The sequence below is a fragment of the Glycine soja genome, chromosome 17 (genome assembly GCF_004193775.1).
Source record: "Glycine soja cultivar W05 chromosome 17, ASM419377v2, whole genome shotgun sequence".
Taxonomy (NCBI): domain Eukaryota; kingdom Viridiplantae; phylum Streptophyta; class Magnoliopsida; order Fabales; family Fabaceae; genus Glycine; species Glycine soja.
This window is the reverse complement of record NC_041018.1, coordinates 12,345,350-12,362,339: the sequence shown is the minus strand read 5'-3', so window position 1 is coordinate 12,362,339 and position 16,990 is coordinate 12,345,350. Positions and strand designations below refer to the sequence as shown.

General features: G+C 31.6%; 2 protein-coding genes and 1 pseudogene across 4 annotated transcripts; all 3 read right to left on the bottom strand.

Annotated features, from left to right (window-relative positions):
* Positions 1–1,858: 1,858 nt before the first annotated feature.
* Positions 1,859–6,365, bottom strand: LOC114393893 (casein kinase II subunit beta-1-like). 2 transcript variants are annotated; one of them, XM_028355373.1, is made up of 6 exons: positions 6,233–6,365; positions 5,171–5,779; positions 4,107–4,325; positions 3,622–3,731; positions 3,369–3,534; positions 1,859–2,269 (listed from the first exon to the last, which is right to left on the bottom strand). In XM_028355373.1, exons 2-6 carry the CDS (start codon positions 5,331–5,333, stop codon positions 2,139–2,141), a joined length of 789 nt encoding a protein of 262 aa, XP_028211174.1. In that variant the 5' UTR covers positions 5,334–5,779; positions 6,233–6,365; the 3' UTR covers positions 1,859–2,138. The 2 variants fall into 2 exon arrangements, with proteins under 2 accessions (XP_028211174.1, XP_028211175.1); XM_028355374.1 differs by having other exon boundaries at positions 3,372–3,534.
* LOC114393585 lies at positions 6,057–8,928 on the bottom strand (annotated as a pseudogene). The gene is made up of 4 exons (XR_003662567.1): positions 8,752–8,928; positions 8,148–8,673; positions 7,579–7,652; positions 6,057–6,501 (listed from the first exon to the last, which is right to left on the bottom strand). The product of XR_003662567.1 is annotated as a coiled-coil domain-containing protein 97-like (transcript).
* A 2,654-nt stretch (positions 8,929–11,582) lies between these two features.
* Positions 11,583–14,989, bottom strand: LOC114392030 (pentatricopeptide repeat-containing protein At4g17616). The gene is made up of 2 exons (XM_028353069.1): positions 12,116–14,989; positions 11,583–12,010 (listed from the first exon to the last, which is right to left on the bottom strand). Exon 1 carries the CDS (start codon positions 14,734–14,736, stop codon positions 12,682–12,684), a length of 2,055 nt encoding a protein of 684 aa, XP_028208870.1. The 5' UTR covers positions 14,737–14,989; the 3' UTR covers positions 11,583–12,010; positions 12,116–12,681.
* Positions 14,990–16,990: the final 2,001 nt, after the last annotated feature.

Sequence of the window (16,990 nt, the reverse complement as noted above, 5' to 3'; positions counted from 1 at the left end):
ATTTATTTTAAACTACTTATATATCAATAAATTCATCGCAACGTATTTGTCTACAAAAATCGTCAAGAAAAGAATATTAAATTATGTAAAATTCTAAAATAATATTAACAAGTAATAAATAAAATTTTAATAATTTCATCATCAGGATGGATACATGGATGAATATGGGTACGGGTATGAGACGGATAATAACATCCCAAATTCTAACCTGGACCACGATTAAAAAAATCAAATAATCCTTAAATCCAAATCTGTACCTGAACAACTTAAGTATTTTCTGTTAAAAGCGGAACGAGTTTAGAGGAATAGCCATGCATATGGATTTCGTTGTCATGCTAGATGATTCTCGGATGAACGCGTTGATCCTACTGGTTTGAACCATGTCCGGTAACAATGCATGCATGAATATCAAATACTAGTATGATATATATGGTCATTTTTGAAGTATCAGAATTTCATAGACAATCACCAATAATGTCTATAATATTTGGGATTTGGATAAATGGACTTGAAATTGAATCACTTGTAATTGATTAAAACAAATTCAGAAGCACAAATACATTCAGGTAAGTCCAACTATACAAGTATTAAGTAACAAACTTAATAAAATAATTACAAAAATAGTAGGTTTTAAGTAATTTGAAACGAGAAATTCTATTCATTCAATATTTTTAGGGTAAATTATAATGATGGGCCTTTGGTTTGTTTTTACTATATTTGAAACTTTTGCTTTTTTAATCCTATAAAAAAATATTCTAATTGTTGGTTTTTTTGTTTTATTGACCATTCTTTGATTTTTTTTTAGTTAATTATCATGATCACCACCCATGTAGTTTGCTTTTATTACATTTATCACCTTTTTCTTTTTCGACATTACTTTTAGAGTAAATTACAATGACCACCTCTGTGATTTATTTTGATTACACTGGACATCTTGACTTTTTTGAACCTTACAAAAAATCCTAATTGTTGGTTTTTTTTTTGAAATTATCCTTTGATGTTTTAGATGTGAAAAACATTAGTTTGAGACTATCACATGAGGACTATATGATTTTTAATGATATTTTTTTTGGCCTAAAATACCTTTATTCGTTCCATTTAACTTTACAATTGTTTCACATTAAAATGGTTGTCGAGAAGTACATTTGTGTAAAATGATTCACATTAAATTTCAATAAGCTAAATCAAAATTTAAAATTCAATTATGTAAACCCAAAAAATTACGTGTAATTGAGTGTTGAAATAGTTGCTAACAAAATTCTTCATGTCACTATTTAAACATTATTTTCTTTTGCCTTTCATAAATAAATGTCTTTTTTTTTCTTTTATTAAATTTACTAACGGAAATTTCTCGAAATTAACATATGAGGTTAAAAGTAATGTCCAAAAAGAAAAAAATGATAGTGTAATAAAAGCAAACCATAGTAATGGTCATTATTATTAACTAAAAATAAAACATCAAAAAGTAACCCACGAAAAAATCAACAATTAGAATGTTTTTTTAGGGTTAAAAAAAACAGGAGTGTCCCGTGTAATTACAGCAAACCACACGAGTTTTCATTGTAATTTCCTCATTTTTATACCGGTTTTTATATATAAGAGAGGTAGGAAGAGAAATGTGAGATAAAATTGATGTAGTGGTGTTGTGGAGAGAAATAGACAGAAAAGGAAGTGTTATATAAGTTATTGTAGTATGAATTTACCATTTCATTTGAAATAAGCCATCAATAGAGAAAGTTCTCGTGCATTTGAATTTTGAACAAGGAGAAATACAAACAAAAAAAAAGTTGAAAAGAAAATTGGCAAGAGGCAGGAACACATTTGATAAGAAAATGACAGTGTCCACTTCTTGGACAAATTTAATTTAATAGTATATTATTGAAAAGTGCATTCAATACTTATCATTAAAATCTATCAGAAAAACTTTACAAAGGCACACTGAATTTGAAGCAGAGAACAAAATTAATCTCTTGTGGCCTTGATGTTGGTGCCTGCATATATCTTTACGTTTACAGAACATATGGATCTAGAATGTACTGATTTCAGAAACTGAAAATTCACTGAATTTTAAAGAAATACAACTAAGCAAGGCATGCTCAGATTCCTACTTTGATGAAAGCTTGAAACTCCATCCAGCTTCAGGACTTGTGAACTTTGAAACCAAAAACTCTAGGTACATAGTTCTGTGATTGCTTCTGTGGCTTCAGATTCCCATAAGTCATCAGAAAAAGGTGAGGAAATGTAGCTCCAAAATAAGCTCCATCAATGTCTAGACACAGTTAAGGAAATTTGAGCATGAAATACAGGATATTATTTCCTCCAATGAATAAAATAGAATCCACAATCATATGCCAGAACACAGAGTAACACACTATCACTTCAAAAATGTTCAGGATTTAGTTGGTAATGAGAAAATCTCAATAAGATTACAAAAGTTTTAAACAAAATTGATTTGTTAACTGAGTTAAAGAAATCAGGCAAATATTCATAACCTAAGATTAATTTGTTACCACTTATTTCTCTATAAATTCAAATAGCAACTGTGTAAAAAATGTGTAAAGAAAACCCTGCAAGTTTCCAGTTTTTTTTTTTCCTTCAAAGCATACAATTCAGAAACTTCAAAAACTGTACTTATAATCAAAGAGGTACGGCAGAAGAACATGCCTTTATCTAGCCAACAGAAACTTCTAAGATATAATATCAAACAGTGTAGTTGAGACATAACCTACTACATTACTAATCACATGTCTGTAATAATCAAAGGACTTGATTATGAAATACCTTATGATGTGTTTGAGTATCCACCCATTATTATAGCAAAACAAAAACTTCAAAAGGTACAAGATACACAGACTTCAACAGGTAGATATAATATTATGTGTTTATTCCCCTAATCATCATATTTAATATATGATAGTTTAGTCTCAAATACCAGCACCAACAAATCCAAGTAAAAATTGTGACTTTTTTGTGTATATTTTACTAGCTCATTCAAGTTAAAGAAATTTTTTGAGAATTAGTAATCAGTTTCTTTTGTCATTCTTATTGATAATTAAACCATGCTTGAGGAAGACCTTGAGATCAGCACACATTTTCTTTTCTATTTTTTTATTTTAGATACCAATATGAAAAGAAAAGGCAACAAGCAGCCAGTAAATGTAAGAGAGAAGTGAAATGCTCAAAAGCCAAAACTTAATATATGACAGCGAACAAGTTAAAACCTTAATTGACGGACAAATTAAACAAAAATCTAGAAGGCAATGATAAAGCGCATAGATCGAAGAATAACAAAATCCAAAATTTCAAAAAGAAAATATAAATATAGTTGAGAGGAGTTCAAGTGTTAAACAAGGCATTTCAAAGGATACTACCTTGATACTTGGACTTTGGGTAGTAAATGTCTTCACACCTGGGGCAATATATCTTTACAGTACTTGACCTAGGAACATCTGACTGGCCAACTGGAAGGCAGGGTTGTCCAGAGCAGAAAACTCTTGGACATCGGCCAAAGTCATAGTTTTTGTACTTGTGAAGCTGTAGATAATCTAGTGTCATTTACCAGTGCCAATTTTGTCCACAGCAAAGTATCAAAAAACAGGATAACTAGGAGAAAAATCATACCATTGCAGCCATTCCTTTGCTTGTCAAAATGTACCGGGCATGAATCAGACCATAAAGCATTTCTGCTGCAGATTCAATTAACTCATTTTGGTCCTCTGTGAACGTGTCTCCTAATCAATGGACCATCAGTTACAGTCAATCAAGCAAGTAGAAGAATAGCCAAAGAGGATTTCAGAGTTAAAGTCATATCGGTGAACAACTTGAGTTTAGCATGCTATGTGGTTTTTTGGTATAGCTACACTTAGCTTAGAATTATACAGTACAGCTTGTACAGATTTTGTATACACAGTTACACACTTTACCTGAATCTATAATATATATTCCTCTTTGCCTTTTAAGAAAAACAGTTGAATTTAGCATCAAGGGAAGAAGATTTTGCCTTACTTCATAGCAAGAGAAAAACAAGTGCTTCCAATTTCATCAAACAACTTGAAATTGCATTATAGAACAAATATTGAATTCAAGTAAGAAAAGAATATGCTTACCGTGGGAGGACTCAACATCCAAAATCAAATCAAGTGCATAATCATAGTAAGGCACTTGACTACTTAATCCACAAAGGTTGAAATCATCTTGCACGAAATCATCATCCACTTCGCAAAAGAATTCATTTCCTCTCAAATTGCAAAACCATGAAATCCAAGATGTGTCATCCCCTTCTGAAACGCTAACATCAGACACTTCGACATCTGTTTCAGATTCCTCTGCACCCAATACACAGAAAATAAAGATCGGCGAATTAAAGTCAGCCCCAGTTGTTCAAATTACACCAGTAACATTCTAACAAAACTAACAAACTAACATTGGCTGATAAAAAAAAACCCAAGTAATTATAATGTGTCCAAGTGCATGTTTGTTTTATCGTTTCAAATAGACTTTTGAGGCAAAATGAGGTATACAAAAGCATCCAGACCCTTCCTTTTGCAAAACTGAGTTTGTGAATCATTAAATTTATCTTGAAATTCGTGCACCGCATTTTAAACGGAAATCTAAACATAGCCCAAAACTCTGCCGTGCACAATAGGTCCATTCCATCCCGCTGGCAAATTTTCATTTTCATTGTCCTTTTCCTTTTTATCTTATAGAACCAACAAGTTCGAAAAAGTTGCACATAACCATACATGGTTTCATTCCAAGTTCACGGAGCATTCATTTAAACCTTAAAAAGTAGAAAACCAACAGAGATATTAGACAATTCTAGAATCCTCCTCTTGCCATCCAATAGCATCCCCTTTGAATTTTATTTTCAAGAATGAAACTTGAAATGATGGGGCTTTCACAGTAATGGAAATAAAGGTATAATTAACAATAAGACGTGCCAACTAAGAGAAATCATTTTCTGCAGGCTTCCATAATGAAATATATAAACGATGCCACGTTCAATTAGTGCATGCGAGATGTGTAAGAAGGCGACGTTTCAGATGGAATGGAAGATTGGTGATTTTGTTTTCTTAAATAAAAGAAAAAAGAATTGAAATGGTTGTTCGAATTAAGGGATAAAGGGAGAAAAAACGAGCGATTAATTGTAAAGAAAGATGAGATGACTAACCGTATTGAGTGTTGTTGGGGAGGGAGGCACAGCGACGGTGTTGTTGGTTGATGATGGCCCTTGTGGAAGGAAAGGGTTGTTGTTGTTGTTGTTGCTGCTTCTCCTTGAATCGCTTCCGAACAACAACACTACTTTCTCCTTCTCTTCCTTTGTAATCATTCATACCCTCCTTATGCTTCTCTTCCAATTTCGATTCTAAATGCTTCTTCTTGTTCTTGTGAGTGTCTTGTTCTCAGGATTCATTCTTCTCCGACAACAGAAATGACAGATTAGTTTGTTTGTTTCATTAATTAATTAATTAATTACTAATTAGCAATTATTAAATATAAGACTTTCCTTCATTCATTCCTTCCTTTCTCCCTCCCACCAGTGTTTGTCGTTGATGCAACTCCCTCCAAACGAAATCTCATTTTTAGTAACTCCCTCTCTCTGCGTCTACGTGTCTCCTGCGTACTTGCTCCAACATTGTTTCGGTGGGACCCTCTTGTTTTTTTTTTTTTTTGCGTCCGTGTTGTTGTCGTACCATGTTTTTGGTTCCACAATGAGATATTTGTTCCCAAGGACATCCACATCCACCCCATTTTATACAGTACAATAATTTTGCTGTACCTTTTATAGTAAATGTAAATCATCTTAGATATAATTATTATAATTTTATGATATATATCATATATCAATTTATAACTGACTATAATTTTACATAAAAAGGACTATAATTCGTTTATATTATCATTGCATTGTAATTAAATTAATTAATCTAATACTATTTCATTTTTCACCTTAACTTTTTATGTATTGACTTATAATATTATTTAATATTTAATCAAAATTCCTTGTATAAATAATACTATATTTTTTTGTAATACTATATAGTATTGATCTTGTATAGTCACAACCGATTTTTTTTTCTTATTGCAAAAATAAAAACCGAGTAATTGCGGAAAATGCAAGAAGCGACCCATGCCAAGCTTCCGAGTTCCTATCACAATCAATAATCATATTCTACAAAGAAATTAAAGAAACTTTATATTAAGAATATACACCTGTAACTTATTTACGTACAATGTAGATTTCAATATGGACAAAGGCGAATCTGAATCCCCATTACCCAGTATGATGCCATAGTTCAGTTTGTTCAGTCATCAGCAAAATATCGTCAAGGGCCTCGTCATTATCTATTTTAGTGTAATCAAGATGTTCGTGATCTTTCCCTAATAGAAACTTCTGCTGCATAATGTAGGTGAACTGATTCATCCGGTCCTCCAGTTCTTCTGCAGATAAAGTTGATTCTCCTCACTCACTCTGCCTGGATCACCCTCATTCAGGTGTCTCTGCCAGTAGGAAATAAGAAAATAAATTATTGAAGTTCATAAAACATAAGAGTACTACAGCACTAAAGTCCCCAAGTCCGAAAAAATGAGGAGCATTTACATAGTTTCATAAATAGTCAAACTGTTTAAAACAGAGAATTCAAGTCAAATAGATTATAATAATAATATTGGAATACAATCCTGAAAACAATACCAACTTCAAGGTTTTGAAAACATGGGGTTCGTCACTGGATGGACATAATTATTGGGAAAATAAGTTAGTGGTGACCATTAAAGAAAGCACAGACATAATACACAATTGGGTGGGTCAAATCAAATGTCGAAGAAAGTACATTCAAGAAATAACTTCCCGGGTCCTATCAGAAATGTCAGGAAAAAAAATAAATTCCTATAATGCACTGATGATTGCTGCTCGGCACAAGCATAAATATTAATGGCTATCCGTCTTATTCAGAGAGACCAGTCCAAAATCAATTATTATGAATGGGATACATCATCTTTCTCTTTATGAGTAACAATGATGCAGGGTTTCGATTCAAATAAAAATTAGAATGTGCAGAAGCATATTTTTCAGTTTAAATTTGGTGAAACCTATTTATGCATAAATAGTAAAGAGCATCAGACAATTGTCTGTGAAGATAATAAAAGAGCTTAAACCAAACTTAACTGATTACTGATAGAAATCTCACTAGTCACTATCAGACAATTGTCTGTGGAGAAAAGGAAGGAAAAGTATGCACAATACTCATACTTCTACATCAAACACAAAAAAGTACACAACACATTGATCTAAGCTCTTTATATCTCATGAACTACCAAACTGAAGTTGTACATGCTAAGTCTAAATCTGCGTATCTACCAAAGACAATGATAAATTTATCAAATTACATTTTAAAATATCATAAGCAAGGTAATAGTCAGCTGATAACAGCAAAAAGATCTAATTTCAAAAGCCAAAAGGTTATTAACTTATTATGATGACACAATACAGGACAGATGATATTAAAAAAAGGGGGGCTAGTTCTTCCCCTAATGTGTTTGTGATGTGTGGTGTGTGCAGAGAATTTGTCACTCAACTGTTCTTAAATTGTTCTGCCAGGTTGCTTTATGGAATTCCTCATTCAGGCGAATGTTGGGTGTGTCCCAAGTCCCTAGAACAATTTATAGTGATTAGCTTTCTTGGTTGTGGTGAAAGTAAACAGGTTAAGTTTTTGTGGCAATGTGCAACCCATGCTACTTCAATAGTTTGGTGCATTTAATAGGACCAGAACTCTCACATGCTTAAGATTTCATTGGCACAGAACTTGATTTGGGATAAGATTAAGTATTTGGTGCCTAGTTGGTGCAAAGCATGTGGCATTTTTTCTCAATTGTTTTCTGTTCTGTTCTCTCCTGTAGCAGGATTCCTTATCATCCTTCCCCTTTGTAATTTTTCTCTGTAGCAGGATTTCTCAATTATTTTTTCTTACATGCCATTATTCTAGTTAAACAAGAACAAGAGCAATAGTATTATTATCCCACCAAGTGAGATCAATTACATGGATCACACAACACTGAAGCTGAATTAAAAAACCAAATGCTCAAGGATAGTTAAAACAGAAGAGAAAAATAAATAAATACATGATCAATAGTTTAAAGAGTAGTACCTCTACAGGGTTGTCCATTGCTACTATTTCTTCTCCTGTCTTCATCCACTTCCACCTCCTCTTGAGTTTCCTCTTCTTTGTCTTCCTCCTCCTCCTCTTCTTATTCTTGAAGTCCCTCATTACCAACCCAGTCCCTCTACGGCACGCCCATCCTCTGCTGCTCCCCCTCTAATCTTCACAACCAGCTCCGTCTCATCACACCTCCTCATCAGTGTCTCGGACCACCGCTCCCCCGGCCTCGCCATGCGTCTGCAACTCTGGTCCTGAAACCTCCCCACGTACTCATGATGCAGATACGGCTCTCTCTCCCTCATTGCATCCTCGGAGAAGTAATGCCCTTGGCACAGCAGTTTGTCCAAGCAGGCGCGCCTCCGATTCTTCACCGTCACTGGCCGCATCCTCAGCTCCTCCGACGTCGGACTAATTATGCTCCTTAACCGCTTCACGTGCCAATTAACCTCATAACCGTCTTTCATCGAATCGAATTCGTTAAGCTCACTGCACGCGAGTTTGGACCCGTATCGTTCTACACACAATGCAACAATACAAACAGTTAGGGTTTAGTTAGGGTTTTGTTTGCAACATAGGAAAATTGAAAACGGACCTAAGAAAAGAGCAACGTCTCTTGAGAGAAGGTCGCTGAAGATGGCCTTGCGTTGAGAAGGGAGAGTGACGGTGGATTCCAGAGCGCGCAAAAAGTAGAGATTCTCTAAACATATGATAGTCTCTCTTTCGCTTCCTCCCTCGTCGTCGTCGTCACCGTCTCTTTCTTCTGCTCCATCTCTGCTCTTTTTTTGTTTCGAAAAATAAACACTTTATATAGGGACGTTTCCTTCTCTTGGCCCACTCATATCGGCCCATTTTGTTGGATTTCAAAAACAGTATTCGCCCCTAATTTTTCGGAAATTGCTTTGCACACAAGTGAGATTGCTGATACACCAACATAAGATAGACAATTCTAATATTATCTTTCCATAAAGTTGATATGGATTCTGAATCCGTAAGTCCACTACGGATTGTCAATACTTATGGCATATGTATTAATTTAAAATTAATAGCTCATGCATTAATAAAAATTTATATATGTAAAAAATACATTATTAACATAAATTTACTAATGTATTTTTTGGCCTTATTATAATTAATTTTGATCTAATAATGTTTTTTTTTACATATAATAAATTTTAAATTAATTCATATGTCATTCAGATTGTCAATCCGTAATAGGTTTACGGGTTCGCAATCTATATCAACTTTACAAAAGGACACTATTGGAATCGTCCATCTAGTGCTGGGTATACCAATAATCTGACTAGTGCGCAAAACAATTCCCTAATTTTTAAGGCAAAAGAAATAATGTAAATATGGAAGAAGAAAAAAATTAATGATGAAATAAAAAAGTGCTTCATTCATTTTCTCTGAGTTTGAGTATGTAGTATTTGCCTTTTCATTGCATAGTATTTGTATTGAATATTTTGCATATGATAAATATAATTAAAATTTATAAGAAACATTTTTTAAAGTATATAAAATATAGGCTAAAATTTGTTTTAGGTCTATAATAAATAGCCAATTTTTATTTCAAGTCTCTAATAAAAAAATTCATTGCATTAGATCCTTGATGTATCAAAATTTTTGTTTTAAGTCTATGTTATCAATTAAGTGAAGATGTGACATGTGAGGATAAATCTTTCTAATATAATCAATAGTTGAGATGGTGTCACATCATCATCTAATTGACACTAAGGACTTAAGACAAAAGTTTTGAAATATTAGAAATCCAATGCACCAAAATAATTTATTAGGGACCAAAAACAAAAATCAATCTTTTATGAGAGACCTAAAATATATTAACCCTAAATTATATTATAATGGAGATATAAGGTGAATTGCATGATCGGAGGAGAAGAAAAAATGAGAAAAATCACAAGTTGGATCCCGTCTAACAAAAATTGTCATTCTAACAAACTAATATTTGTCGATAAAAAAACATATGCTTAATTATTGTTTTAGTTCTTAAATTTGGGGAGTGCGCTTTTTTTAGTCCTTGAAATTTAAAAATATTTTTTTAGTCCATGAATTTTGATAAATTGATTTTTTAGTCCCTAACATAATAAATTGACATTTTATGCCGATTTTTAGTACTTTATGATGATTTTTTAACACTTTGTGATAGTTTTAAAATGAAAACTCAAAATGAACTAGTATTATGATTTAATTTTGAAAATCAATTTGTTTTTTTTATCAAACTGATTTCAACAATTAAAAAAAAGTATAAAAAATTGTCTTTGGTATCAAAACTAGTTTTAAACAAGACTTAATTATTATTTTAGTCTTTGAATTTAGAATGTGTATGTTTTTTTAGACTCTAAAATTTAAAATTATTTTTTCCTGAATTTTGATAATTTTTTATTTTATTTTTTAACATAATAAATTGATATTTTGTGACAGTTTTTAGTTGTATAAATTAATTTTTATTTTTTAGCCACTTGAATTTGCATTTTAAAACAGCCACAAAAGATTGAAATCGTCATAAAGTGTCAATTTATTATATCAGGAAAAAAACAATTTATCAAAATTCAGAAATTAAAAGAAACATTTTTAAATTCTAAGAACTAAAAAAAAACACACCTCAAATTCAGGGATAAAACAGAAGTTAAGAAAAAAATATTTAATAATTAAAATTCATAATAACTAAATATTTTTAAAAAACTTTGTCTTATTAATCCAACTAAAAATATAGAGTTAAACAACCGTGGCACAATAAAGTTCCACATATTTGTTTAGATTTTTTATGTACAAAATTCTATGTAATTTTATTGGAGCACCTAGGATGGATTATTTACCCCCACTTTTATTTGGAGGCAGATAGATTACCCTTTTTTAAACATATAAATTATGTCCAAACCTTATAATAAACAGTTTAAATTGTGTTATAAAATGATTTTTAACTATTTACAATTCTTTTTAAAAATACTATTAAAATTCAATTTAAAAATAAAGATAAAATAAAGTTGAAACACTTATGCCTAAGCATGAAATATACCTCCAAAGGAGATACGAGAGTGAGAATCTCACTTTTTATGTTGTGTATTCTAATTTATCAGTACATTATTAATATTAACATGTGCCTCATTTGAGATGCTAATTGAGACCTAACATTTTTAGTTCACAAATGATTGAACCCCAAAAGTTTATGAACTGAACTTAATGAAGATACAGGGGCAAATCCAGAGTTCAAACCCCTCGCTTAGTATATATTTGTAAGGACTGATTATTCACAAAAGCTCTAAATGACTAGTATTTTACATCTGCGCATAACTCGGGCTTGAAGAAAGCTCCCAAATCCCAACGGTTGCAAGGTGGATTAGAGTTTAAATTTAAACTGCAATAAGTAATCTTCATATGAACCAATAAGGAAACGAACACACTAAATTACTAATGGACAGAATGACATGCATTTTAAATTGATTTGCAAAGGAGTTTTCTGGGGGACTTCATCATTTCAATAAACAAAACTGTTGCTGGGTCAAATAAATAGTACTCTCTTTCACTGTTTCAAAGAGCCAGCATAATACTTCATCAGGAAATGCCAACCAAAACAAAGATTAGCTTAGTGAAGATCACTAATTGATGTCAGAGAAGGAAGTTAACATCTTGTACATCTGCATTGGAATAGCATGAAGGAGCGGAAAGTTTACTAATAATTGTAATGTCAACCAAAACAAAGATTAACCACCATGCACCTTGCAGCAGTTCAAATATACCAGCCAAGAGTTCGTTTTTACTCTCATTATAACAACTTTCTTTGAAGAAAAAATTACCCTTTATTTCATTGTCTCACACAAAATGGTGTTCCTCCCCTGCATTCAGATAAATATAAGTTTCAAAATCTGAGCTAGTAACCAAAAAATTAATTTACATAACTCCTACTTTAACACCATATGATTTGTTATATAATTACTTACATGAGTGTAACAATGGGCTAATACATGTAGTTATAAATCCTTCATTCCTTCCAACTTCCATTCAACTAAAATGTGGTATAACGTTAGTTGCTGCACAATAAGCATCATCAATTCATCAGCCACAAACAAGTGAAGTGAAAAGGTCTTTCTGTCAGAATTCTTCCAACTACATAGCAAATAAGTACAATTGATTCCATTCGCAACCTCTAAAACAAGCAGGCAGCAACATGCCATCTTTCAACCAAAAAAGAACATCATCAATGAGCAGTACCCACCACTTCGCAGAATTTATGAGTTGTACGATGAGAGATCATTCAATGTATCCACTTCATATTGGGAAATACACCATCCATACGAGGAAATTCATTCTTAAGATCTTGATAGGATGGGGGATTAATGAAACCAAATTTCCACTTAATTCCAGGGGTGATAGATTTGAGCCACAACCATAATTAAATAAACTTCAAATAAGCCTAAGCAGACATAACATTCACAAGGTTCAGACACCCAGGTTTTTGCTGGAAAACATGGAGGTACATCGACACATGAATATTTGCCAGAGACCTTTAATCAATACCCACCCATTTCCTAAATTCTTGAACATGCTCAAGCCGTTTGCTTTGTGCTTCAGTTCTTGTATTTGATGCCTTTAAGCTCCTATAAAGATTCTTATGAAGTCTAAGGAACTCATTTTTGTACATCCATTTGTCAGGATACATGTTATGGTCTCTCATATGGCTAATGACCTCCAGCACTCTCTCGAAGTAACCACCTCGAAGAAAATTTAGCAGCAGTAACTCATACAGATCTCTATTTCCCACTAAATTGCCACTCCTCATGAATCTCTTAATGTCTCCCCACAAAATTGTGATCTCCCGATACATACCAAGAGAAGAATATCCACACATCAAAAAAGCAAAAGTTTGACTTGTGGGTTGAATTTTCATGTCGACCATTCTTCTATATGCCCTTAGTGCATCCTCTATCATTCCGGCCTTGCAGAAAAAGAAAATGGAAGAATTTAAGTTATACACCAAAGGAAAAACTGTCTGATCTTCATCTTTCAATATTTGAACCAAGGCGATTGCCAAATCAGCTTTACCAAGTGAATTTAATGTTTCTTCACAGAGGTTGTGTTCATCAATAGCATCATCAGATAATCCTTTGTCCAAACCAACCTTTTTCATTTGTTTCAGTAGTGCCTTTGTTTCTCTTTGCATTCCCCCCTTCTGATATGCTGACACAAGTAACATATATGTATCCCGGCCCATTGGAGAACCAGTGGCCTCAACATCATCCAAAATGTCATGAGCACACTCAAGCCATCCTAACTGAATACAAGCACCAATTACATCAGAACACAAACTGGACCCTGCCACTGAATTTAGTTCCCCTTGAATACTAAGTAAAAGTTTTGAAAGTTCACCAATCCTCCCATATTTCTTGTAACCACTGATGAATTTAGCCAGAGCACTATTACTAAGAACTAGTTTCCCACCCTTATAGAAAATAAGATCTTGTCTGCTTTCCACTTTAAGGACAGAATCCTTATGCAGTAGCTCAGGTTCAATATGTATCTTTAAGACAGTCCTAAGGAAAGGAGATCCAATGGCAATAAAGCAAGGCTTTTGCAAATGTTTCTCACATTCTTTTTTAACATCATAGTTATGCGAGCTAGTCATATCCAGAACAAGCTTAGCAGCAGCATCAATGTCATTAAATTTAAAGTGCAAGCTCAACAAACTATCATAAAACTGACGATAGTGCCAAACATAAACAGACGAAACTCTGCCAATATGATCTTTCAATTCCTTCAGTTCATCTCTCAAACCATTCATCTCTAGAATCTGTGAAATTATCACAATCGAATGTGCATCGGCCACGGTCCCAGTCATTGACATTAATTCAATTAGGCTCAGGCCTTTCAAAGACAATTTAAACCTCACACAAGCATCAAGAACAAGGTTAAAGACCAAGGTATCCAGCTCGACCTTGACCGCATGGTTACCCTTTTTATCATTCAAGCAATTGTAAAAATCACAAACTTGAAACAGATAATTAGATGCAAGATATGTTCCAATTTCTGTCTTCGCAATATGAAAAACAACCAAAGACAACAAATGCATAGAGGGCACACACCCTTTGTCAAGCATCAATCTAAGAACCACTGAGGCAGGGCATGTCATTTGCAACCTAGCTAGAGACAGTGCAAGTTTGGTTAACGTATCAGCATGAAGTAAACCTGATTTCTCTCTAACAATCTGCAAAACCAAATCACAAGTTTTTCTCATCCAAGCATGATTAGAAGAATAAGACAGTTGAACAATGAGCTGGTTCACTAGATGAACCTCAGGGTAACCATAAAGGCTTCTAAAATCATGAAATGATTCCCATGCTTCTTGCACCTGGTGATTCCTCAAAGCAAATTTAAGCTTCCCCAATAGAATTTCTTCGGTGGAACGTTCCCATGATAGTCTTTCACAGTGGCCAGAAGTGGAAAATTTTTGCAGAAAAGGAAACTGCTCAAAGCAGACATGCCCTTGAAAAATCCTGTGTAAAGGTGAAAACTTTCTGAAGAAATGGTTACGAAACAAAATGAATTTGGTCAAAGGAAGCACCATTCCACCATGCCTATGCTATTTGAGATGCATTTATATGCAAACAAATGCAACGCCGAGACTGAAAGGTTTCTACTCAAACGGATAGAGAGATGGTGAATTTTCGATTTTGAGAGTTGCAGACACAAAACAATGGAAGATTTGGGAAATTCTGAAGGGAATCGAATAAAAGCGAAACCCTAAGGTGACTGAAGAAGAAGAGATGACGCCTTCTCTGTTTTACGATTAATTTTTCTACCAAAACATTTTCTTTCCCTCCAAAATGAAAATACTCTATTTTTTTTTTCATTTTTCTCCTTATAAATTAATTTTTTTAATCCATCTAAAATATATTTATTTTATTTTTTATCCTTAAAATATTTTAAATAATATTTTTTCTCTTCAAAACTTTTTTTTCTGTTCAGAACATCATTTAAAGCTCCTTTAAGAACTAAAAACAAAACAAATATTTCTTATAAATACTAAAATGAAAAAATTAAATTTATAAGAATGAAAATGAAATTTTTTTTTAAATTACAATCATAAAAATTATATTTAAGCCCTAACTTGTAATATATATTGCTTAGTTTTTTTTAAAGTTAATTTAATAGGTATATACTACAATATACCGTAATTTTTTTAATATATATATATATATATATATATATATATATATATATATATATACTGTAAATTAATCAGAATATTATAACTAGTGTTGTTAATTTAAATAGACTAAATTATATATTTAAAAATTAATATTTATAATTCAGTTTACAATATACTAAATTAATTATTTAATTTTCTGAGTATTTACTTGACATTGATTTATTTTTTAATTTCATTACGTTAGATATTTTTTTAAAATGTTTTTTATGTTTAATATTTAAGAGAAATAATTAATATCATTATGTATTAGAAAATCATGTCAGTGTTAAGGGAATCATTGATAAACTAAATTAATATTTTTTTCTTATTAAAATTTAAAGCCTTGAAGTTTAAATTATAAATCTTTGTTATACTCCTTGTACTTTATTATTATATTGTGGTAATAATAAAATAAGAGTGGAAATAAAGCAAAAAAAGTATTTTCTTTTAAAAAGTAACAATACAAAAATTATGTTTATCTACATATATAAATTAATTTATTCATAATATATATTATAAGTTTATATTTATTATTCTAGTAGTAGTAATGGATCAATTATAGATAAAATAATTAAATAATAATATCATAATTTTATGTTTAAATATTGAAATTATTATAACAATATATTATTAGATTATAAAGAGCGAGATTATTTTATAATATATAATATTAAAAAGAAAAAGACACTAGCGCAATTTTATTTATGGGAATTTTTTTGTAAAAAAGTTAATCAAATAACAAGGAATCTTATAAAATAATGGTAACGTTTAAGTGCCCAAACAAAACAAATGTGATGCTAGTTGCATTTTAAATTACAGCAAGAAATTTTATATATATTTTCTTTGCTAATGTGTATTATTTCATTTTTTTTCTTTCTTTTTTTACCAAAGTTGTGGTTTAAATGTAGCTTGATAACCTTTTTGTTATTCAAAAGGATAATGTTAATTCGTAATCCTAGGACACTGAGTAAAATTTTAAAAAACAATATTTTTATAAGATATGTAAAATTATATTGTCACTAAATATATTTTTTCTTTTATTTTGTTGATCAATAGCATAAATATATTAATTATTAACAATCTTAAAAAAAGGGTAAAAATCCTCAAGTTATCTCTTTTTAGAATCATACGATACATTGCCCTAAACAGGTGTAGTAGTTGATGTGGCAAAGTAGTTAATAGTAGGACTGCTTTCTCAGGTCAGAGATTCTTTGTCCTAACCAGAAATCGTTAACTACATTCACTTCCAATAGGGATACCTCTCACTGCATATTAAAATTTAATTCATATATTTAATTTTTTTAATCAACTAAGATTATTATAAATAACAATATTTAATACATCAAGTATATTAAATTCAAAATTATTGATTAAGTTCAAACAACTTCTCACCAATTCTTCTTAAAAAAAAATTCTCACCAATTCAAATCCAAGTATTCGATAGTAATCCATATATTTAATTTAAAATCAAGCGTATGTTTAATTTTGCATTTGAAAGACTCCAAACCATATAGTATGCCTTAAAAAAAATCAGGGCATGAGAATTTCGGAATTCAAACTCAAAATCAAACAGGCTATAAATTTAATTTGACTTTTAATGAAACCACACACAGCACAAGTGGTTGTTTAG

Coding starts and splice junctions, on each gene's coding strand:
- LOC114393893 (XM_028355373.1), bottom strand. CDS start 5,333: ATGAATGATTACAAAGGAAGAGAAGGAGAAAGTAGTGTTGTTGTTCGG. Junction 3,535..3,621: donor GCAAAGGAATGGCTGCAATG/GTATGATTTTTC, acceptor GATTATCTACAG/CTTCACAAGTACAAAAACTA. Junction 2,270..3,368: donor AAAGTCCAAGTATCAAGGTA/GTATCCTTTGAA, acceptor AACTGTGTCTAG/ACATTGATGGAGCTTATTTT.
- LOC114392030 (XM_028353069.1), bottom strand. CDS start 14,736: ATGGTGCTTCCTTTGACCAAATTCATTTTGTTTCGTAACCATTTCTTC.